Source organism: Hirundo rustica, chromosome 19, assembly GCF_015227805.2.
Source record: "Hirundo rustica isolate bHirRus1 chromosome 19, bHirRus1.pri.v3, whole genome shotgun sequence".
Classification (NCBI taxonomy): domain Eukaryota; kingdom Metazoa; phylum Chordata; class Aves; order Passeriformes; family Hirundinidae; genus Hirundo; species Hirundo rustica.
In genome coordinates, this window is record NC_053468.1 from 754,065 (window position 1) to 776,782 (window position 22,718).

General features: G+C 46.2%; 3 protein-coding genes across 6 annotated transcripts in view; 1 reads left to right on the plus strand and 2 right to left on the minus strand.

Moving 5' to 3' along the window:
• The window catches only part of NF1 (neurofibromin 1), a 75,712-nt gene that overhangs the window by 24,765 nt on the left and 28,229 nt on the right, over positions 1-22,718 (plus strand). For 2 of the 3 annotated variants that reach the window (XM_040082439.2, XM_040082442.2), the window contains exons 25-36: positions 113-229; positions 1,158-1,339; positions 1,413-1,624; positions 2,220-2,381; positions 3,063-3,166; positions 3,742-3,877; positions 6,770-6,832; positions 8,681-8,839; positions 9,666-9,763; positions 9,865-10,011; positions 10,479-10,625; positions 10,965-11,075. In XM_040082439.2, the coding sequence (XP_039938373.1) occupies positions 113-229; positions 1,158-1,339; positions 1,413-1,624; positions 2,220-2,381; positions 3,063-3,166; positions 3,742-3,877; positions 6,770-6,832; positions 8,681-8,839; positions 9,666-9,763; positions 9,865-10,011; positions 10,479-10,625; positions 10,965-11,075 (1,638 nt within the window). The remainder of the gene's footprint in view (positions 1-112; positions 230-1,157; positions 1,340-1,412; positions 1,625-2,219; positions 2,382-3,062; positions 3,167-3,741; positions 3,878-6,769; positions 6,833-8,680; positions 8,840-9,665; positions 9,764-9,864; positions 10,012-10,478; positions 10,626-10,964; positions 11,076-22,718) is intronic. The other variant, XM_040082445.2, reaches the window with a different exon arrangement.
• On the minus strand, positions 14,257-18,102 carry OMG (oligodendrocyte myelin glycoprotein). The gene is made up of 2 exons (XM_040082446.2): positions 17,861-18,102; positions 14,257-17,129 (listed from the first exon to the last, which is right to left on the minus strand). Exon 2 carries the CDS (start codon positions 17,121-17,123, stop codon positions 15,843-15,845), a length of 1,281 nt encoding a protein of 426 aa, XP_039938380.1. The 5' UTR covers positions 17,124-17,129; positions 17,861-18,102; the 3' UTR covers positions 14,257-15,842.
• On the minus strand, positions 19,084-22,603 carry EVI2B (ecotropic viral integration site 2B). Of its 2 annotated transcripts, XM_040082447.1 has the most exons (3): positions 22,328-22,603; positions 21,299-21,564; positions 19,084-20,318 (listed from the first exon to the last, which is right to left on the minus strand). In XM_040082447.1, the coding sequence occupies exon 3, from the start codon at positions 20,285-20,287 to the stop codon at positions 19,472-19,474; it is 816 nt and encodes a 271-aa protein (XP_039938381.1). In that variant the 5' UTR covers positions 20,288-20,318; positions 21,299-21,564; positions 22,328-22,603; the 3' UTR covers positions 19,084-19,471. The 2 variants fall into 2 exon arrangements, with proteins under 2 accessions (XP_039938381.1, XP_039938382.1); XM_040082448.1 differs by lacking the exon at positions 21,299-21,564.

A 22,718-nucleotide genomic window follows, 5' to 3' on the forward strand; every position in this document is an offset into this window, starting at 1 on the left:
AATAACTTTTTATTATTATAAATGTTACTTTTCATCTGCAGGTAGCGCTATAAGCGCAAAAGTGACTTATATTTTATTTGTTAAATTTTATTATTTAAATTTTATTTTTCAGAGACTTGGACCAGGCAAGTATGGAAGCAGTGGTCTCTCTGCTTGCTGGGCTTCCACTTCAGCCTGAAGAAGGAGATGGTGTTGAGTTGATGGAAGCAAAATCTCAATTATTTCTCAAGTAAACAGTGACTTTTAACTATTTCTCTATATGAGCACTCTAAAGAGAAGCCCTATATGACCCTTATTACAAACTGTGCTTTTCTTCCAGCAGAAATAATTTTATTATCCCAACAGGAATTACCTCTTCTATTTCATAATCTCTGCCTTGTAGGTTTATGGAAACATTTTCATTTAGAAAATAGTTAGAAAATTTGGCTTCATTTCTGCTTAATGCAGATGTGTGTTTCAGTCATGGCAGGGATTAGCTCGATTTGATACAGTATTTTATTTATTTTTATCCACGAAACATAAACTCTCTTGGAAGACATCTGTCTTGTGAAGACACCCTTTGATAGAGGGACACCAGTGTTGGGGAGAATGGGCACCCCAGGTCTGGGACTGAGGGAGGTTGTTGGAGCACAGTAAAGGTTTGGGCTGTGCTGCACGGAGGCTCCTGGCTTCAGGGGTGAGGTTTGGGGGCTTTGGTGTGTGATTGCTGCTGTGGGTGAGGTTTTGGGTGGTCTGTTGTGTGTTAGCTCCCATGGGTGAGGTTTTTGGGTGGTTTGTTGTGTGTTAGCTCCCATGGGTGAGGTTTTTGGTGGGTCTGTTGTGGTTTATCTCCCATGGGTGAGGTTTTTGGGGGGGTTGTTGTGTGTTAGCTCCCATGGGTGAGGTTTTTGGTGGGTCTGTTGTGGTTTATCTCCCATGGGTGAGGTTTTTGGGGGGTTTGTTGTGGTTTAGCTCTCGTGGGTGAGGTTTCTGGCAGGTCTGTTGTGGTTTATCTCCCATGGGTGAGGTTTTTGGGGGGGTTGTTGTGTGTTAGCTCTCATGGGTGAGGTTTTTGGTGGGTCTACTGTGGTTTAGCTCCCATGGGTGAGGTTTTGGCGGGTCTGTTGCGCGTTGCCTGCCGTGCCTGGGCACGTGTGACCACGAGGGCCTGTCCCCAGGTACTTCACGCTGTTCATGAACCTGCTGAACGACTGCAGCGAGGCGGAGGAGGACGGGGCGGCGGCGGGCGGGCGCAAGCGCGGCATGTCGCGCAGGCTGGCGTCGCTGCGCCACTGCACCGTGCTGGCCATGTCCAACCTGCTCAACGCCAACGTGGACAGCGGCCTCATGCACTCCATAGGTAACGCCCGCGCGGCCCCGCCTGCGCCCCGCGCCCCGACATCCTCCTTAGTGCTGCTGCCTTCTCCCCTCAGGCCTGGGCTACCATAAGGACCTCCAGACCAGAGCCACGTTCATGGAAGTCCTCACCAAAATCCTGCAGCAGGGCACGGAGTTTGATACCTTGGCAGAAACGGTGCTGGCGGATCGGTTTGAGCGATTGGTGGAGCTGGTCACGATGATGGGTGACCAGGGGGAGCTTCCTATTGCTATGGCTTTAGCCAACGTGGTGCCTTGTTCGCAGTGGGTGAGTCGATTCGTGCCTTTTATGTCCTGCATTTTGTTAAAATATTAATAAAGACTTGAGATAAAAAGTGCAGCAACGGTCTGATACAGAGGGAAGAGAGCTACTGCTGACAATAGCTAGGCTTTCTTAGTACCTTCTTTAAAAATGTACTGAATCTAAGTTCAGATCTTGGTGATAAACTGCATGTTAGTTAATGTCTAGAAGTGATTTTATGTACAGTTATAATAAATGCATCTGGGCTGGTTATTTATTACAGGTGGTGTGTGCTGTGATGCAGGTACAGAATTCTATTTGTTCTTCTGGATTTTAACTAGATGAGTTGGGCTTTGTTGTACAGCAGAGTAACTGCTTGTCTGTCTGGGTAACCATTATGAATTTGTGAGACTCGATATCCTGAGTCAGATTTTTAGACAGGCAGTATCATAGGAGACATTTGCAGAGAGATTGCGTTTGTGTAATTTGATACTTACCTGCCAGAGCCCATAGCTGATATAAAGCTTTATTGCAAAGTGCTTGGTGCTTCTGTCATAATACGGGGTTTTCTTACTTGCCTTGGCTCCTGCAAGTCAGATTAACACTTCCTTCTCCCTTTAAGGATGAGCTGGCTCGTGTCCTGGTCACACTCTTTGATTCCCGGCACCTGCTCTACCAGCTCCTCTGGAATATGTTCTCAAAGGAGGTTGAGTTGGCAGACTCCATGCAGACACTCTTCCGAGGAAACAGCTTGGCCAGTAAAATAATGACTTTCTGTTTTAAGGTACATCATCTCTTTTTTTTTTTTTTTTTTTTTCCTCTCTTCTCTGCTACAGATCTCTTGAATAGCAGGAAAAGTTTAGTAATTTGAAAATAAAAAGCCACCAGTCTGGGGGGTTAAGCGCTTGAGTAATGGGATTAGATAAAATGCATACAGAGTTGCCTTTGGGTCTCAGTTTGAGTTAGTCTCAGCTCTCACATCTCTTAAGTTTAGGGAGTTTTCTTTTTGTGTATTAACATTTCATTCATTGAATCTTGTAGAAAACTTATGCTCACGCCCTTCAAAAGTAGGTATCCCCGTGGCACTAAAATTTTGCCTTTCTGACTAGTTCAGTTATGTGAGTGATTCTGGGCCAGTGCCAGCTGGAAGACTGCTCCTGGTAAATTCTGAGGTCTTGTTTGTGCTCCCATTTCAGTTTAAAAAGTTGTGTACAAACAGAGGTGAAGTGTGGAGTCAGTGCTCTAAGAATGTCTGCTGGTTAGCAGGGTTGTTATTTTTCTCTAATTGGAAATTAACTAAAATACCTGTAGAAATTGATCTTGGTTGTGTTCCAGAGGTGAGAAGATAATGTGCAAACCCGAGTTTTACAGGAGTTTGGCTTATGCCAAAACAGATCAAGTGTTTTCAGGCTGTTGAAAGCTTCCAGAACTCTGCAGCATTCCTATGTCAATTCCCTGCACACAGGTCTATGGTGCTACGTACCTGCAGAAGCTGTTGGAGCCTTTGCTGAGGACTGTGATCACATCCCCTGAGTGGCAGCACGTCAGCTTTGAGGTGGATCCAACAAGGTTTGAGATTCAGGGCGAGCAGCAAATGTATTTATCTGTAAACATGATTCCCCCTCATTGTATATAATAGGATTCCTTTTTCCTTGTTGCAGATATTTTTCTCGTGCTTTCATGCTGTTGTACCTCTCACTTTTCCAGACACTTTAATTGTCTCTGCAGCCCTCTTGCTCTCTTGCTTCAAATTATTTCTAACTCTCAGAAAAATTATAGGTATTCATCTCTTAAGTAGCTTGCCCTATTAAAGATAGGCCTTCTAATTAATAATTTAATCATCAACTGTCTACCTCAAAAATTCCTTTCAGATAAGCCATAATGAACCGATAATGCAATTATCGGTTGGAATTGTGTATGCAAGTGTTCATATGATATGGCCTGAGAGAATCCCACCTACAGCTGTCCGTTTTACATGACCTTTTATTTGTACCGTCTGTGGTTTAAAATAGCGATGGAAGCTGTTGTGTAAAAGATCACGAGCATTTCCATAAGAAAAAGAGGAAGTGAGGTTCTTACCAAGGATGTAGGTGCAGCTTGTGTGGTGTTTGATTGCTGGTCATACATGTATGGGTCTGTTTCAGGCTGGAGCCCACAGAAAGCCTTGAAGAGAACCAGCGGAGTCTCTTGCAAATGACAGACAAGTTTTTTCAGGCAATCATTAATTCCTCCTCGGAGTTCCCACCCCAGCTGCGCAGTGTGTGCCATTGTTTATACCAGGTATGCCTGCAGTGGTTGCCTGCCCCTAAGCTTTGGGGTCAGTTTGTGAAATTCCAGCGGTTTGGAGCTTGGTGCTACACACAGGGGGCATCTCTAAAGACTCTTCTCAGGTGTTTGTTAAATAACACCAGTCTGAACTTTGGGGCTAAGTGGTGTTCTAAGATTTGTGTAGGCAATCAGGAGGTGTCTGAGGTACCCAGGTTCCCTGACCTCCATCGCCAGCTCCTCTGCTCTGTCCCGTGGCTGCTCAGCCCACTGTCCTGCTGGATCTCCTTGTGTGTTTCTGATGGATTCAGCTGCTGCTGAAAATCCAAGTAGGAAGTCCTTTGAGCTCACTGGGAATACAGTTTCCAGTCCAGTTGGAGGACTGTCACAGAAATGCTGTGCCTGGTGGAATATTGGAGCTGTGGTCTCAGTGGGGTGCTCTGGAAGAGCTGCTTCTGCCCTTTCAGCCTTGGTCTGTGTCCAGGTCTAAAGCAAAGCCCAGCAAATGGATTTCTGTGACAGTTACAAAAATCCTGTCCAGTCACATTTGCACAGGGCTGATGAGGGCAACTGCTGCAGTGCCCAGAGCTTGGGAGTGAGAGCAGGGGATGTGTGTGGGACTGTTGTGGTCGGGGTTGTTCTGTGAGCCCTGGCGCTGCGGCAGGTGTGCAGCTGCTGAGCCCTGTTCTGCCTGACAGCTCTGGAGAAGGCCTCTGAAGGCGTTGCCTTCTCCTCCTGGCAGTGGCTGTGTTTGGGTTGGTGGCAGAGTGACGTTGGGGTTTTTTGATGTGTTTGGGTTTTGTCATCAGGAAATGAGGTGAGCAGATTGGTCTCCTTCATGGCCACAGTGTCACAGACGTCAATTAGAAGAATATTTGAGTGTTGCTGGAAATACCACACGCAGCCTTGGTTGTTCCTTCTGTCAGTGGATGTTAGGTTCTCCCACACTCATCCCAGAACTAGGTTTATATGCTGTTCCCAGGCTGTGTCAGGTTATTGCCATTTCAGTGGTACATTGGTAGTGATTATTTCTATGCAAACCATTGGTAATTCCTACATGAAATGGAATTTCTAAAATGTTCTCACCAGCAGGCATTCCCAGAGATTCTTCTATGGAAGCCTTTCCAAATCTGTTGGCTTTATTCTTGTCTTTACTCTGTGAAGTAATAAGGGTAATTTGTTCCCAAAAGAGATGATTTACTGGCAGATATACAAGTGGTATTAACTGATATTTAGCTTCAATATTTACTACTTTAACTGTTTATAGTAACAGATAGATTTCTGTACAAGTATTTGTTCGTCACAAATAGTGTTAGTCATTTCATTCTTAAAATTCCAGAGAGTTTTGAAGAGTCCAGCCTTTATCTGAAAGAAAGTACAACCAAGATCTGATTTGGAGGCATTAACCCATTTTTATCATCAGAACCAAATAGGTGATTTTTATGAGATAACTTCCCTCTTAAAAAGGTGAACATGTTCCATCCCAAGCACTAGTGTGAGAGTAAATGATAATGAATTTTGTGGTGTTTTTTTCATGCTTTGAGTTTTGAAGTAACTGTGTGCATAGAATGCTCACCAGATGTGTTCTGTAAATGATTAGTAGCTAATGTTAATCACTGTAGCAACCTCCCAGAAACGGTCTCTTTGGTTGGATATTGGTGTCTTTCCTGGCTGGTGTTTCTGTTTCGGGAACAGAGCCCAGTGAGTGTTTTCCTTTGGAAACATCAATAGCTGGCTGCTGGGACAGATTCACCTGGTTCCTTACAGGTAATGTGCGTTCAGGAGCGTGATGTGAGAGCAGGCGTGCTCACAGTAACTCCTACAGAGGCTCTGTGCTGGCTCTTCCATAAAATCCCCACGAACAAACGCGGGTTTTCTTGTGAAAGCTGGGTGGCTGCAGGATCCCGGTGAGCAGGGTGTGTGTACAGCTGCTCCAGAGTGACTGTCAGTAGGTCCTGCACAGGTTTCAGCTCAGCTTGCTTAGCAGAGAGTTTTACTGCCTGCTTTGGGTCGGGGCGTTGGCTTTTCATTCTGTTCCGTCCTGGACGTGTGGAAGCTCTCTGCCAGTGCCAGCGTGTCCCTCTGGAGGTGGCTGGGTGCTGCAGGCTGGCTGGGAGCCCCTGGGTGCTGCTGGAGGCTTCCCAGGGGTGCCCAGCCCTGTCCCAGCTCCTGGGAGCGTTGCTGCACCTCTGGCTGGGCAGCAGGGCGCGAGGGGCTGGGGCTTTGCTCAGATCCTGCTGGAAGTAGGACAGAACTGGAATCCTCTTGGTGGGTCCCTTTGCCATCTCAGTGAAATGCAGAAATAAACACAATCAAGTTAGAGCTCTTGATTTGGAAATCTCTAATAAATTAACATAGACTGTGGCTTTTTTCTTCCTTTGTCCAGAGAGTGTTTTATGGCAGTTACCTCTCATAGTGGTAATAACCCTGATGGTTCACAGGTCTAACCAAATTGAAGGACACACAGAGAAACATTGGGAAGATTTAAAACTCTAAATTTAATTTAAAAAAAAAACAATATGCATTTCAAAGGTGTAACACTACTATTTGTACTGTTAAAATTATTTGGGGATGGTAAAATACATTTGAAAGCCGAATACACCATTTAAGGCCCAAGATTGTGTATCACGAGCACATTGATGTGGTTTGACTTCTAATCTAGCCAGAAATAGTAGAAATGATTGAAATTCAACATTTGCTTGTTTTGTATTTAGTGCTTTGTAAATAAGATGTAATAAAACTGTGGAATAAAAACTCCATCATCAGTCTTTAGTTTATATATTTCATTTTCTGTTGGTTATGTTTGTTACATTTTACTGTGTAATTTATGTACAAGTCAACATTGGTTTTTTTGTTGCTGTATGTAGTTGGTGCTGTGACTTGTTTGTGCTCATCTCTGTTCTGTAGGCAACTTGCCACTCTCTACTGAATAAAGCTACCGTAAAAGAAAAAAAGGAAAACAAAAAATCAGTAAGTTTGGAGACCTTTTTATTAGCCATTTCTCTCAAAGCACAACAGAAATCTTTTGCTGTTTGTTCAAAATATCTTCACTTCAGTCTATTTGACCTCACTGTAAAATCATTCTACTAATTCTGGCACAAAATAGCTTTCATTTCAATTAACACTGGAATTAAGTTAGATTTAAAATATTCTCTGTGTGCCTATTTGAGTAAATGAGACATTTTTAACATTACTGCTTAGTATTTAATATTCTGACTCTTCCAGCCTTGCCACCATCTTCAAATTAAAAAATTGTGGAAGAAAAATGTTTTCTTTGGTTTTGAGAAAAATCTGGGTCTGTTGAGCTGCTTTAACACTCTGGCAGATAACCTGAGCTTGCATCCTGGGCAAAGAACAGTTAATATTTGTGGGGTACTGGAAAGTCATGGGAATTATTGCTGACACATTTTCTTTTGTTTGCTTTGTGATTAAGTAAGAAACCCCCAACTTTAGCACTTGTATTATTTCCTGAGAAAAGCAGTTTTTCCATTTTGAGTAACTTGCTGTGTTAGGGTTTAGATCCTTGGGTTGCTTTAGAGCGTTGCCTTTAAAAGTTCAGACTTACTCTTTTCTTCGGCAGTGACCTGAAAATATAAAGTATGAATCAACCAGAATGGAAATTTAGACTTTTACTAACTACTCTTATTTTTGCCGTAACTGAGCAGAATAGTAATCATGTTTAAAATGCAAAAGCTGTGGGCAAATCAGTATTTTAGAAGAAAATATCAGTAATTGCATCACAAGGTAACTGACTGGAGTTGCTACTAAACCAAAGTGATTCTTGGTGTATTTTGTGCTAATGGCTTTGTCTGGTTTAAGCAGCATGATTTGAGATTGCATTAGTTACGTTTTGAAGTATTTTACTAAACTTTAGTATTAATTATTAGTATTAATATTTAGGGATTTTTTTGAGGTTTTTTTAAATTTTAAACTATACAGGATAATGTCAAGTTTGCTAATTTTATTCTGTGAAAAGGAAGAATCTTACTCATTTTGATTAATTACTCATTACTCATTGTTGCTCATTACAATATGCACATACAGATATTGATGCTTTATAGAACCACGTATTGTCTATCTAAGAACTTTATTTTTTGTCAGGAAGCTTTGTCTTAAACTTTTCAAAGATAAATGGAAGATACCCAAAGAACAACTCTCCTCTTAGTAACACATAGTTGATTTCTTAAAGAAGAGATTGCTTTTTTCTTATACATCTTCAGAATTATTTTTCCCTGCATGGCAAAGGACAGTATTTTAAATGTGCTCAGTGGTTTTACACAGTGTGTGTGTAAACCACTCCAGGCAGAGGAGTGCGCTGGTCACTGAGCTCTGGCTCCTTCTGTCCTGCTGTGGGCAGGAGATGCTTCTGAAGGGTTTTGGTGCAGGTAGCTCCTCCTCACAGGTGGAGAATGACTCCTGAAGCTGGAGAGGACAGTGTTATTGCTGGAGAGGCTCAGTTGTGCAGTGACAGACACACAGATCAAGGGCCCAGAGGTGCAGGCTGTTCCCTGAGTCCGGGGCTGTGGCACCTGGGGTCCCTCCAGGGGTAGGGCCCTGCGTGGGGGCATGGCCAGGAGCTCTGGGAGCTGTGCCCAGCCACGGGAGCTGTGCAGCAGCTGCAGGAGAGCCAGCTGCTATCTGAGAGCCCCGCTCCTTTCCTCTTGTTCCACTTCTCCGGGACGCGAGAGAGCCCCGCTCCAACGCGCTGAGCATGATCGTGTGGAGAGAGTGCTTAGGCTTGGCTTGCCCTGCAAGGCTTTAGTCAGGCCTTGCCCTTTGCTTAATGCAGGACTGTTGTGTGTAATTGTCCGTGCACAGGTGGTGAGCCAGCGCTTCCCCCAGAACAGCATCGGGGCCGTGGGCAGCGCCATGTTCCTGCGCTTCATCAACCCCGCCATCGTGTCCCCGTACGAGGCGGGCATCCTGGACAAGAAACCCCCGCCCCGCATCGAGCGCGGCCTCAAGCTCATGTCAAAGGTGAAGCCAGAAACGGTTTTACGTGCCTGTGTGTTACGTTCTGCCTGTTTCAGTGCTGCTCTTTGGCCAGTATGGCAGAATGGGGGAGAGGCAGAGTTCCTTGTAGCAGCCATGAGAGTTTCTGGAAGTGCGGTGTCTGTGCTGTGTTTGTGCATCGTGGCATTGTTCGAGCTCTCAGCAGCGTAAGGATGGGGACAAACGCTTTGTCAAAATGATGGATAAGAGAGCGGAATTGCTGCCCTTCACTGGAACTTCTGGTTTGGAAACTAACAAAGGGACCGATGTTCCTGTGAGCACAGTGAGGGCGGCAGCAGCCAGCATTTATCAAGTTCATCCCACTGCTCAGGAAGGGATTTTTCCTGTCTTTAATCTCATTTGGTCATATTTCTTGTAAAAAAAAAAAGAAATTAAAGGGTTTAATGACGGCATGCAATTTCTGTGGCCTGTGTATGTTATCCATTGTAAATGTTGAGAAATTATGTTTTTCTTTAGATGGGGCATGCTGCTGCTTTTACTTACCTAAGTTCCAGGAGAAATACTTAATGACTTACTGGTAGTTTGAAAGATGATTTATTTTCCTGGTTTAAAGTTCATAAACAAGTGAACTGGTTTTTAGTTAAAAGTATGAAAAACAAAAGACCTTGAAAAGTGAATGTATTTTAAATTATATGACTTATTGGCATTTTGTTGTGAAACCTCAAGACAGCAAGTGAAAATAAATTGTTTCTGCCAGTTTAACTTCACCGGCAGAAATATCTGTGTCAATTACTCTAACAGTTATTACATTAAACCCTTGTGTGTGTGTTTGCCATGTTTTTTCCTGTAGATCCTCCAGAGTATTGCCAACCACGTGCTGTTTACAAAAGAGGAGCACATGCGGCCTTTCAACGACTTTGTGAAGAGCAATTTTGATGCGGCGCGGAGGTACGGCCTGGGGCCAGCGCCGTGTGCTGTGTGCAGGGAGAGCCCCCGCTGCCCTCTGCTCTCCTCCCCACGCTGATGATCCTCCCGCCTTGGGATTGCAGGTTTTTCCTTGACATCGCGTCCGACTGCCCGGCCAGCGACACCGTCAACCACAGCCTGTCCTTCATCAGCGACGGCAACGTGCTGGCCCTGCACCGCCTGCTCTGGAACAACCAGGAGAAAATCGGCCAGTACCTGTCCAGCAACAGGTGGGGCTGCAGCCTGGCACGAGGGGAAAGCTCTCAGAGTCCTGGAACGGCTGGGCTTGGAAGGGACCTTAAAGCTCATCCATCCCACCCCTGCCACGGGCAGCACCTCCCGCTGTCCCAGGCTGCTCCCAGCCCCAATGTCCAGCCTGGCCTTGGGCACTGCCAGGGATCCAGGGGCAGCCACAGCTGCTCTGGGCACCCTGTGCCAGGGCCTGCCCACCCTCACAGGGAAGGATTTCTTCCTAATTATCCAATCCAAATCCCCCTTCCCTCAGCTAAAAGCTGTTAATATTTGGAAATACTCTCCTCTGTTGCTTTTGTTCTTACTGAGAAGAATATCAATCATCACTGGTGGTTTCTCATACTTACTTTACAAAAGACAATCCAGCTTGCTCCAGTTGAGGAAGGGTAGTGGGAATTTACTCAGTAAAGAAGCACTTTCCTGACAAAGAACATGTTGTTTGTAGGGACCACAAGGCTGTTGGACGACGACCTTTTGACAAGATGGCAACCCTTCTTGCCTACCTGGGGCCTCCTGAGCACAAACCTGTGGCAGATACACACTGGTCCAGCTTAAATCTCACTAGTTCCAAGTTTGAAGAGTTTATGACAAGGTAATGAGGTTATTGTGGTGGGGACAACACAACGTGGGTTCCTAGACTTTATCATGTGAGGAGGTGTCAGTAGTTCTTAAGACTCTGCTGTCAGACTCTCTCTGTTTTAAAGGGGAGTTTGAAAAGCTGAGTCTTCATAAACCTTTTATGTTTCTGAGTAGATTTTAATTAAAAAAACTAAACTGAGAACCAGAAATGGTGGTAATGTGATTTAAGGAAGGCTCAAGATTGTGTAAACTTGATGCTTTTGTTCAGTGATGGAAGTAAAGAGGGTTTGGGATTATTTAAATTTTTTTGAAATGCGGTTTTGAAAGTTGATGTCAATGTTTTGCTTTTCAGGCATCAGGTACATGAGAAAGAGGAGTTCAAAGCACTGAAAACATTAAATATTTTCTACCAAGCTGGGACATCCAAAGTTGGCAATCCTGTTTTCTACTACATCGCTCGGCGGTAAGAAACCTTTCACCTTCCCAACCTGAACTGAACCTGTCAGTTAAAGGTATCACATGTATGAGAGACACCAGCTTGGTAAAAAACACGAGTCTGAAAATAGCTTATTTGTTAAAATTTTCTGACAGCATTTCTGAGTTGTTTCCTAAAACAAAACTGTCATTTCATAGTAATTGTGCTCATGACAGGAGTCATTGCTGGAGGTGTTAAGGGAGATCGCCGTGCTCACCCCCAGGTGTGGTCAGGGGCAGCTCTGAGGGTTGGATGAGCTGCTGGAGCTGCTCTCTGTGCTGAGGTGCTGCTGCTGGGGTGTGCTGGCAGCCCTGGCGAGCCTGGTTTGGCTCAGGGGCCATGGGAGTGCTGCCAGGGCTGGGGGTTCTGCAGTCCTGCTCTCACTTTGGGGTGCTGGCACAGCGCCTGGGCTGCTGATGGCTGCTGGTGCATTTTGTGTCTCTGGGAGCAGAGCCCTGCCTGGGCTTGCTCTGGGGTTTGTGCTCCCTGCTGGCACTGGCAATGGGGAGGCACTTTCAGTGTTGTCATGAGAGGATGTCATCAGTGGTGGTTCTTTGGATGGAGAGAAGAAACACGAGATGAGTGGCATCACTTATCTTCTGTCCTGATTTTCTGTGTTGAGAAGCCACACCACAGTCCTGCAACCTGCAGGTGTGCAGATGGAAGGGGCTGGCTCAAGGGCAGCCTGGATGCCTTTTTTCTCCCCCTTTAAATTTTTTTTTTTTTAGCAAGATCCCTAATGTTTAAGACCCTCACACACACAGAGTTAGAAGCAAAGGCAGTCTTTTGAATTCTCTTTCAAGAACTCTGTTTGCTTGCCGCATTTTTCTTCTCCATTTTGTTCCATTAGACACAGTCTTATTTCATGTCAAGTCAAACAAAATGCCTGCATTGTTATCCTGCCTTGTTCAGACAAGAAATTAGGCATACAAATGCAGGGAGTAGCGATAACCCATCTTAAAAAGTGACTGTGCCTGGCAGTGATCCGAGGCATCCTTATGTATTCTGTGCAGACCTGGCATGCAGTGCTTCCTTGTTTGCAGAGCAAGAAATGGGTATTTCATCTGCAGAGAAAGAATAAATCAAGGCAAAAGTTTGTACCACATGTTTGTTAGGCCTAACTCAACTCCCTTTTCTTTAAAAGCAGAAAAATTAATTTCTCCAAAGGTGCCTCACTGGGCAAAACTGTCATGGTCCAGTCAGCCAAGTGTTCTGCCTTCAGAGAGGGTGGGAAGGAGCAGATTTCTGACCATTTTATCCAGCTGTGGGTTATTAATGAAAATATTGTTGTACTTCAGCATGAACCTTGCTGCTAGGTGAGTTATTACCTTTGCCTTCAGCAGCTGCACAATTCAGTGATCCTGGCAGGGCTGCCTTCCAAACCAGCAGGAAGGGCTGCACTCTGCGATGATGCTCGGGCATTGTCTCTTCTCAGAGGGATGTGGCTAAGTGGAGCTTATTTGGGGTGTTGTCTTCTGGTTCTGAGCCAGATGTTGTGTTTTCAAGGTGTGAAATGTGGAAAAATTGTTCAGATTGGAGCTGCCAGGCTGATAGAGGGCTTGTAGCAGGCTGGGGTTTTGGGGGTTTGTGGTTTTTTCCCTTTTTATTTCTTCTTTTGGTTTGGTTGGGTTTTTTTGGTGTTTTGGTTTTTTGGTTTGTTTTTTTTTTTTTCCTTGAAGATCTTGTTGCTAAGGCATTGTTGAGTCATTTTACTGATATATCTGGATCAGTTTATGTCCTTCTGGTGCTGTGAAATTAAATTCCTTCTGTCATCTATCTTCACATTTTGTTTCCTGGGCAACAACCCAGCTTCTGGAGCCGGTGCTCTTCTGTTTTTAATCCCTACCCAGTTACAAAAATGATCCATAAATCAATAAATATTGATCCTGAACTGCTGCCATTAGGTTTTAAAGCTGATCCCAAACTAATTAATAGGAATAAAACCTCTGAGTTATTGCTGCAGACCGCAGCAATCCCCACAGCAATTTTACCCTTTCCAGAGCGAGCACATAGCTATTAGAGGTGTGCCAGAGCTTTTCTGGGTATTTTGAATATTGCCCTGAAGTGCTCAGTAGTTGTTTTGGATACCAGTTTCACGGAGAAGGGATTATTTTGTGTTTCTGGAGGTCTGGGTGCGCAGCGTGTTTACAAACCCGGGCGCTGGGCTCAGCTCAGAGTGGCTGCGCAGTTGCCCAGCAACAAGTGCTCGACTCCCACACTTCTGCCTCCTCCCTGCTGCCTTATCGACTCATTCGTATTCCAGAAAAATACCAGGGAGCCTAAATTCCAGTCTGCTTTACTGAAAGCAGCCTGAGCAAGCGGCCCTGGTGCTGCAGCAGCTCAGCGGGGCCCTGGGACGCGGCGGTGCCGGCTCACCCTGTGCCCAGCTGGCATCCAGCTTCCCCATCCTGCCCGTGCTTTTGGAAAACCCCAGAGCCCCATTTCCACTTGCAGCCTTTTCTCAGCTGCTGAGGCGTTTGAGGGCTGGGTAGCAAGTCCTTTAGGGTGGGGGCTTGCAGTGTGCCCCAGATAACCTCTGGAAAGCAATGTTTTCCTGTGGCTGGTCACCAGATTGTCTCATTATGGGTGAAACATTCTCAGAGCCTTTAAAGTTGATTCCGTGTAGGTTTTTTTGATGCCACAGAATTTGGCATTCTGTACTGATTCTGCAGCAAGGACACATGCAGTATTTCCTGTAATTTCCTCAAATCAAGGAGTTTGGCCACAGCACCTCATTCTGTGATGTGTCCTGCCTTGCAAGCCCAGCTGTTCCCACTGTGTGGGATGAGGTCATGTGAGAGAGGCAGTTCTGGGAACCGCTGAGCTCTGAGCATGGGAAATAGGTTGGTGCTGTGCTACAGTCGGTCAGCACTTAGCAAACGCAGGGACTGTCCAAGGAGAGCAGCAGCAGGGACTTCTTTGGTGTTTCTAAGTCCTAAAGGGTAGGAAGGGGAAGGAGAGTCCCAAAGTTGTGATCATCTCATCAGCTTATTGCTAAACAGTACTAGAGATGCATCGGTATCTAAATAATGCAATTTAATATAACCATCATTTCCCCCCATAAGACAGAACACTGGAGCCAATGTCTGCTCTAAACAGGTTTGTATAATGCAGTGCTATCTGTTTGTCTGTGTTACTCTGCTTATTACAAAAGAAGCACAGCCGCTAGTTCAGTTCAATACAAACATAACTTTATTTTGACTTAAATGCCAGTGAAATAACTGTACAAATCCTTTGCGTAAGATTTACTGTTAGAAATTAAAACACGTTTCCGGTTCTAGAAATACTGTTCACAATTGGAAAGTTGTCATTTCTCTGATACCAGTGGTTGTAAATGATCTACAGCCCCCATTGACACCTTAGGAGGAACAAGTAGAGGACTCCAGTCTCAGCTGTGAGGTTTTCTGGGTTTTGCAGCACCTTCATGCTACAATAACTGGAAATTAAATGGCCTGGAATGAATGGAAAACGTTGTATAAGATCTGTACTATTAAGTGGATAATACTTTTTCAATTAACTTGTTCTTCAGTTTTCATTTCATGCTGTTTGCGAAACTTCATCTGTAGTATATCAGGTACCTTTGCCATAATTTAAATAATTTTCCTAGAGTGGACAGAACCATGCATTGCAGCTATTTCTACTGGCTGATGGTGCAGATGTCGAAGAGAAGAGCATCCATGCTGGCCCTTAGAAAGCAGGATTTGGGCATGTTCAGTGCCATGGACTGGTTTCATTCTCTTTTTAGTCACAAGAGTCAGGATTGTTTCGATGGCAGCTCACCGGCTAACTGCTTAATTGATTTGTTACATGACTTGTGTTAAAAATCGGCTGATACTTCATTTTACTGATAGTAGTTTGCTAAGTTCCGGCTGATTAGTGGTATTCTTTTGAGCAGAACATATTAACATTTCAGAATGTCACTTGACATAAAGTCAAGGAGTTCCAGGTCATTAATTTGGGTAGATAACTCCTTGGTGTTTGACAGTGTCATGGCATTGAACATCTGGCATTTTTCTCTACTTTTTTTTTTTTTTTTTTTTTTTCCTTAATATGGAGAGAGCACTAACTTGCCTGCAGTCTCTAAGTCAAGCCAGAACAGAAGGATACTGGCCCCTGCCACTGTCCCATGCTGAAGGGTGGACCATGTTGCCATCTCAGTTTACACCCTCTTAGCAGACATCACGGCATTGTCATATTTAATTCCTAAATTCAAAACTGTTGTTCTTCATATTTAAAATACCCTAATACATATGAAGCAAACATAGATATACATGCTAGCAATTTTACTCAGGAATAACTTCTGATTAGTGAAACAGTTCAGTTTAGTTCCTTTATTTTTTCCCTTGTCATCGTAACTTACGAAGAATCGGTGCTGCTATATTACAGGAGTTGCTCACTGGCAGGTCAAGCAAGACAATGCAGATATGATACAGGCCTTCTGTTTTATTCCAGTTGTTCAGTGACAAAATCATACATAAAATCAGTACTTAAAATTCCGATATGTTTATTCTGTGCGAGTAAAATGAAAAATTTAAATACAAAATAAGCACATTTTTAAAAACAAAATTATAGATTAGTCGTACTCAATTAAGACATATGAAAATAAGTAGCAGCTTAGTATCGAGACATTAGTGTGCGCGTCTTTAAGAACCGTTACTTTCTTTAGATCAGAGTCGGGACTTTGAATTTCTCTCATTCGTTCACCCGGCCGTTAGCACAGGAATCCCCCGGGTAACTTCCACGGGGTGCGAGCCCTCAGTCCACGGCCCGTGCCACGGCGTGCAGCAGCGCCAGCCAGAGCAGCCCCGCGTGCCAGCGGCCGGCGCGGGAGGGCACGTGCGCGTCCGCGCCGCTCGGCGTGGCCTCCTCCTTCCTGAACGTAGCGCTTGTGCTTCGAGGCACCTTGGAGTAGTTTGTCGGCATTCCGCTGGTGATGCTTAAGGTCACGGGAGTGGTGGAGGACGCGGTGGCGGGGCCCGGGCCGGCGCTGCCCTCGGCGGAGCCCTGCAGCAGGACCGTGCGCGTGGCCGCGGCCTCCTGGGGGCCGTCGGGGGAGCGCGGCCGGGGCCGCTGGGCGCCGGGGAGCGGCGCCGGCTGCCTCGGGGTCGCCGAGGGAGGCGCTTCCTCGGCTTTGAACTGTTTGTGCGTTTTGGTCGCTTTGGCGGGCTCGGGCGCCTCCCGTTCCGCTGCCTTCGCGCCCTCGACGGTGGGGCCGGAGCGCGGGGCCGTGGGCTGCTCGGGGGCTGGCGCGGTGCCGGCCGGGGGCGGCTGGGCGCAGGGGGCCCCCGCCACGCGGGCGGCCGTGCCCCGCACCCAGCGCAGCACGTAGGGGATGTTTTGGTTGTCGCTGCAGGCCCAGGGGTTGTTGTACAGAGTTATTACCTGCAGCTGGGAGAGCTGGTCGAAAGCTTTGTCAGGAATGTACGAGAACTTGTTGTTGTGCAGGTAGAGGCTTGTGAGGTGTTGCAGTCTCACCAGTGTTCCCGGGAGTATCTGGGACAAGAAGTTGTTGGATAGATCCACTGTCTCTATGTTGTAGGGCATATTGGTTGGAACTGTCCAAAGTTTGTTGCTGCTGAGATTGAGAAACTTGAGACTGCTCAGTGTGTTGTTGATCAGGACGGCTCTTTCCACCATATTCCTGGAAACATCGAGCACTCTAAGATTCCACTGGTAAGCTGTATCAAGTTTCTGAAGAACTTTAATGTTGTTGTTTGTGGCATATAATTCCCATAAGGACTTGGGCAGATGAGCAGGAACGTTCTTGAGCCAATTATTTGAAATATCAAGGGTCCTCAGGTTGGTGAACCTCGTTAGCTGATGATCGAGATCTACAAACTGGTTAAAGGACAGATTTAAATATGTAAGGTTGTCTTGAAGTCCCTGGGGCAGTTCAGTTAAGTTTCTGCCTGAACAGTCCACATTCCTGTCGTTTCCTGAGCACTTACAGCTAGAAGGACAGATACCCAAACCAGCGGGTATGAAAACCAGAAGGACCAGCAGACAGGTAGATGTATTCAATATCTGGTATTCCATTGTTGCCTGGAAATAAATATACCAAAATGACACCCTTTAAATCCCTGTAATGCATTTTATCTCTGTATAAGGGTTGTCTTGGCAGTGGCCACTTGCAGGAGAAATTAAGTAAAAATATCAATAACCCCCTTTGTGGCACGGTCCTTTTTAGAATTGTTCAAGAGAGACTTCACAAAGCATCCCTTCAGCCTGTCATGTTGTCTGGCAGAATGAGACTTGTTTTTTTCATCTCCCTTTCCCCCTCCAGCTCAAATGAGGGCTTTCTTCCGAAAACGCAAGTCTCTTCCAAACGTTATACAATGTCTGCTTCTTGTTTTTAGTGATTTCAAGCCTATATTATGTTTGGAATAATGTGTTCATTTATAGAGGATGAAAAAATGGCTGTCAACTGGATCTTCACAAATGTCTGCAGTAATGTAGCAGTCCCCCCCATCCAGGCATGCTGTTTGCTAAAGTAAATTGGTTAAAATACATCGTAGGAATTTAGCTTGAAGCCCAAATTCCAGTGTTCACGCTAACGTGCACTGTAGCGTTTTTCCCTCCTTACAGTGTTAATTACAGTCTCAAAGCTGGAAACACATGTTTAGAACCCGAGTTATTACCGTTTGTAAGAAATCTCTGACACTGCAGCAAATTTCTGGTGCAAGCATCTGTCATCAGCTCCTAATTCCGTTCCCGTTTCCGTCTCTGATTCGGTAGTAGGATTTTGTCGGTAAAATCAAAAAGCACGAACTTACCGTGGTGTCCTGCGGTATCAGCACATCGTTTCTGTGATGGATTGGAGCTTAGAGGTCGCCTCGTTCTGGAGAGCAGCTCCAGAGGCTGCCGGGGGCTGTGCTTGTCTCAGCTGCATCGTACGGCTGCGCCCGGCTCCGCAACCACCTGATCCTCTGGGCACTGCAGAGCCGGGCTCGAGCCCTGCCAGGACCTGCCGGGGCTGGGCAGGGACAGGGACAGGGAGTGCCCCCTGCTCCGCAGCCCTGCCCTGCTCTGCTCCCTCCCTCCCTCCCCAGCCCGGCTGCACACACGGCTCCCCCGCACGCCTGCAGGCTCTGGCAGCTCCGCTTCATCTTTCTATTTGAAAAGTCAGGGTAGCTTGGGTTCTTTTTGCCTTCTGTTCACCTCTCCTCCTGTAACAGAGGTTAATGTGAATTTAGGCTTTCTAGCTTAAGCTTTTTTAAGCTGTGCTGCCAGAATGTATTTTCATCATTTTAAAATACTCTGTTTTCTGCTCCTTGGATCAGGCTATCACTGTGTTGTCAGGTATAATATAGCTCAGCTTGTAGGGTTTTGCAGATTTCTACAGTAAATCTCAATTTGATTTTCTCAAAGCAATATGAGAGTGAGTGTTTATAGAGCTTTTAATTTTAACAGGGTGTCATGCGAACGAGCCTTACAAAAATCTTTGTATAATTGTAATGCTATTCTTTAGCTGTACCAAATCATACAGCTTATGTAACCAGTAAAGAAAATATATTTTCCTATGGCCACTGTATCCACAGCAGCCTGGAGTTGCATTTGGATAATGTACTACTCTTTCTTAGTGACAGTTTGAAAATTCTGAAGTTTGTGTGCAAATCTTTGTTCTGTGCTCCATCCACAAATCTATTCCCTCCACCAGCGAACTGCAAACTCTGCCATTTTGCAGAGCTCTCATGGAAAGCTAGCTTCAGCATCTAGCAGCTTCTTTCTATAAATATTCAGTACTGGTAAAAAAAAAAAAAAATCATTTACTTCTGATAGCAGCCTGCTAGTGCCCAGATGTGCTGGTCCTCAGGGCCCAGCGAGGAGCACGTAAAGCACTGGGACACTGGGAGCTCAAAGCAATGTAGCATCCATGAGCCATTAAAGGAATTTGTATTTGTAACTGAGTGCATCTTGTGTCTAAGCAAATATTCAGGTGGGCTTGAAGTGACCAAAACACCTTTGACTTAGAAAGCTTTATTAAAATGTCCTGGAACTGATTGCATTCCCTTGCACAGCCCAGCGGAGCAAACCCCGGTGCGAAGCCGCGTCCCTCTGAAGCTGGGCTGTCTCTGACATCTCCCCGCGTGTGTGCTGCCTGTGCCTGGCTGTGCTGGCACTCACAGCTGTGTTCTCTGCCTTCTGCAGTCTCTAGTTACAGGTGATCACTGGGCACAGTCTGTATTGTAGTCAGAAATTTGCTTCAGGCAGAAGCAGGTTGTTCTCTCTTGTGAAAGCTGAAGTTGGGAAACACCAGGGAAATGTCAAGAGAATGCTGGGGCCTCACAGTTCTTGCCTGCATCAACTTCTCCTTTTAAATTTTTTTTTGAAACTTACTTGATTTAACGAAAAATGTGGAATATTCTGGAAATTAATTTGGCGGTCTACAAGGGGTGTTCTGGCTGGGGCGGTGTGTCATGGATCTCCTGGATCAGTAGCCCAGGTGGAGAGGGCTGCGCTTGCTCTCCTTCCAGGTGAAGTGCCGAGTGCTGGCTGGGATCCGAGCTGGGCTCCTCAGCGGCTGCCCTGAGCCACTCGGGGGGTGGTGGCAGGTCGGAGCCCTCGGCCGGGGTGTCTGGGGGAGGACAGGGCTCGGCTGCAGTGCTGGCTGGGGCTGTGCCAGCGCCGGAGCAGCCCCCGGCCGGCGCCGGCGGCTGCCCGTTCTCTGTACTGGTCGTGTGCTGGGGTGTGCTCTCTGAGACAATCGGCTCCTCCTGCAAGATTGTGCCTTGTTTCAGTCTCCAAGGCAGCATAAATAAGACTGAAGAACGCTTGGTGCCCTGGTCAGAGTCCATGAAGAGATCTGGCGTGTCCCCATCCGTGAAGGGGGACCGGCCTGCCCAGTGGGACTCGGCCAAAACAGGCCTCATGCAGCATTTCCACAGGAGAATTACGATAATTGCCAGCATCATCCCAATCAAAATGATGCCAATTATCAGCGCTGCTACCCAGCTGCCGTCCCCAGCCTCCTCCTCCCCTGGGAAGGCCGGGGGTTCTGTAGCAGCCAGGGATCTGTCAGACTGGGATAAACTGGGCCCACTTGCTTGCAGTTGGTAGAAATGGGGTTTGCCTGCTCTTGGACTTGTGGCCGTGGTGCACGTGTGGCTCTCAGTCGTGGCAGGGTGCTGAGGTGCTGCTGCAGAAAGGGAGCTCCACATTTCCCCACAGAAGAGAAGCAGCATGACCTGGTTGCTGGCCATTTCCCTCCAGCCTCTTTACAAGGGTCCTCTCCTATTGCAGAGAAGTAGAATATGATAACTTGCATTTCTGCGCTTTGCTGCCACCAGACAGTTCTGTGTTAACACCACCATAGTGAAAATAATGGTCTCCCCACTATTTCACGTTTCAAGCCTGTTCCCATCTGCATGATCTGTAGGTTTGGCACTGACTTTACAAATAACAGCAGATTTTCAGCATTATCGATCACGTTAATAAAGTGGCTTGTTTGGAGGTAATGGCTTATTATCATCTCTTTTCACCTTATCAGAAAAAGGCATTGGCAGAGCAGTCCTCACAGGGTTTCAAAACAGCATTTATCAATCATGTACCTGCTTATGGACCTGGAACAAACTCTGCAGTATTGACAGACAGGGTTGTCAGAAGTGAAGAAATGGCTTGTTGTGCTATAAGCTGAGACAGAAGTAAAAGGCTCTTTACAATTCTCTTAAACTTTTATTTCCTGTTCTCATGCTTGTTCAGCGTAGCAAAATATTTAAAAGTTTTCCAAGTACTGATGCTATAATGACACAGCATTCTAATGGTAAAGTGGTTTATAAATAAATTCCTGCATGCAGATTGTGCAAGTGTTGAGTTGTTGGCATGAAACAGACTTTTTTTCCCTGTACTGATCAGAGTTCAGCTCTCTAAATGTCTCCATATGAAGTAAATGATACAAAATTCGTCCCCTACACAGTTCTTTTCCTTCTGAAGTCACTTTCATGCAATTTGAGCTAATTCATTAGCTACTCTAGTGCTAGTCCTGTGAATCTATTTCTGGGAAATTAATATGCATGAGTCTTTATGGGTTTACAAATACACAAAATTAAATTTTAAATGCAGCAGTGTAAACACTCATGAGCAGTAAGTTAATGACTGGAGAACATCGTGATCTAAACTCTGTCGGGTTTGTAACGGGTTAAAACGATTCAATTCAGTTTTTATCCTGCTCCCCTCTTCTCAAAGTAGACTCGACACTTGCAGTTGATCCTTACCTGTACATTTATCTCCTCGGAAGCAAGCTCCGTCTGCCTTTGTTGTTTGGAGGCTCAGGAGGGCTGTGTGTGCTCGGAGTCAGACGGGGTAAAATGGCTCTTTTCATGCAGAAGTTTGTGCAGCGAGGGAGGAAGTTGCCAACACAGGCAGGAAGCGTCTGCGCCGGGCAGCTCAGGGGCTGTTATCTCCGAGATCGTGTGTTCTACAGGCAAGCTTCTGCTCTGCTGGACTTCTGGCAAAATGTGGCTCTGGCCACAGCAGGCACCTGTGTGTGTTTAGGTGGAAATTCTCTAATACCTGCTTGCCTCTCTTTGTAGAAAATAGTTACCGTTACTTCTGTGTGAATCAAAAAGTGCCAGTCTGGGCTGGATTTGGGTTGCTGATGTAGCTCAGTGGTGGGTTTGCTGTGCTCTCAGGATTATTAGTGGGAAGCCACCCCTGGGTTCCTTGGTGAGTCATGGAAAGCTGTGTGATCATGGGGTGCTGGCTGCTTACACATCCTCTGTGGTGTAGCTGCATTGAGAGGCAGAGGGCAAAGCCTGATTTCACCCTCAGCCTGTCCCTGCTCACTTGGTTGTTTTTCTGTGTGGGCAGCGTTGGGACCTGCTGCCATGGTTGCTGCAGGGCTGTGCTCTGAGCAGCTGCCTCCCCCTGTCCACACCATGGAGTGTAACTCAAGCTGCTCTCTTTGGGCTCCATGAGCGTTTTTGCCTGGAAAGGCTGCCTGGCGGAAAGAAACTCACACCAAATATGTCCCCATGGCATTTTGCAATTGTGTTCTGCCAGTAGTTACTGACAGATTCCTCTGTAGCCCTTCCTGTTGTGCCTCTCTGAGTGCTCTGCTTTTCTCTCTGACACTGCCTGCTCCTGCAGCAAACACGCATCCTGATCCCACACTCACACCAACTCGCTGTTTGTCCCATTTCTTTGTCTCCTCCCCATTCTCTTCAACCCCCATAACTGATTTCCAGTTCTAGGCTAAACAGGCAAACTCCTTCCAAGTTCATTTTCCTCGCTACACAACCCACCTTTGAGCCTGGCAGTTGCGTTTTTTGAGCTCCGTCTCTCTCCTGGCTCCACGGTGCTGTGGTCCTGCTGCTGCTGCTGCTGCATCTGCCAAATGGTCTGGTGGAACTGGGCTGGGGATTCAGTCATCCTGGTCCTCTCAAACTCCTGCAGCCATCTGATGTGTCACAGCTGTTGGGTACAGCTGCACAGGATGTTTGGAGCTTTGGCACGGTGCAGTCTCAGCACTTGTAACCGCAGTGCTGAGCTTCTTCAGCCCCAGGAGCAGCTTGTGGAAAGCTTCTCACGTTTCCTTAAAAGAGCAAAGCTCTGCTGCAGGGAGAGCAGCCACAGGCACCTCCCTGGAATTACGGCGAGCTCAGGTCTCTGGGAATAAAGAAACTAAAAGTTGTT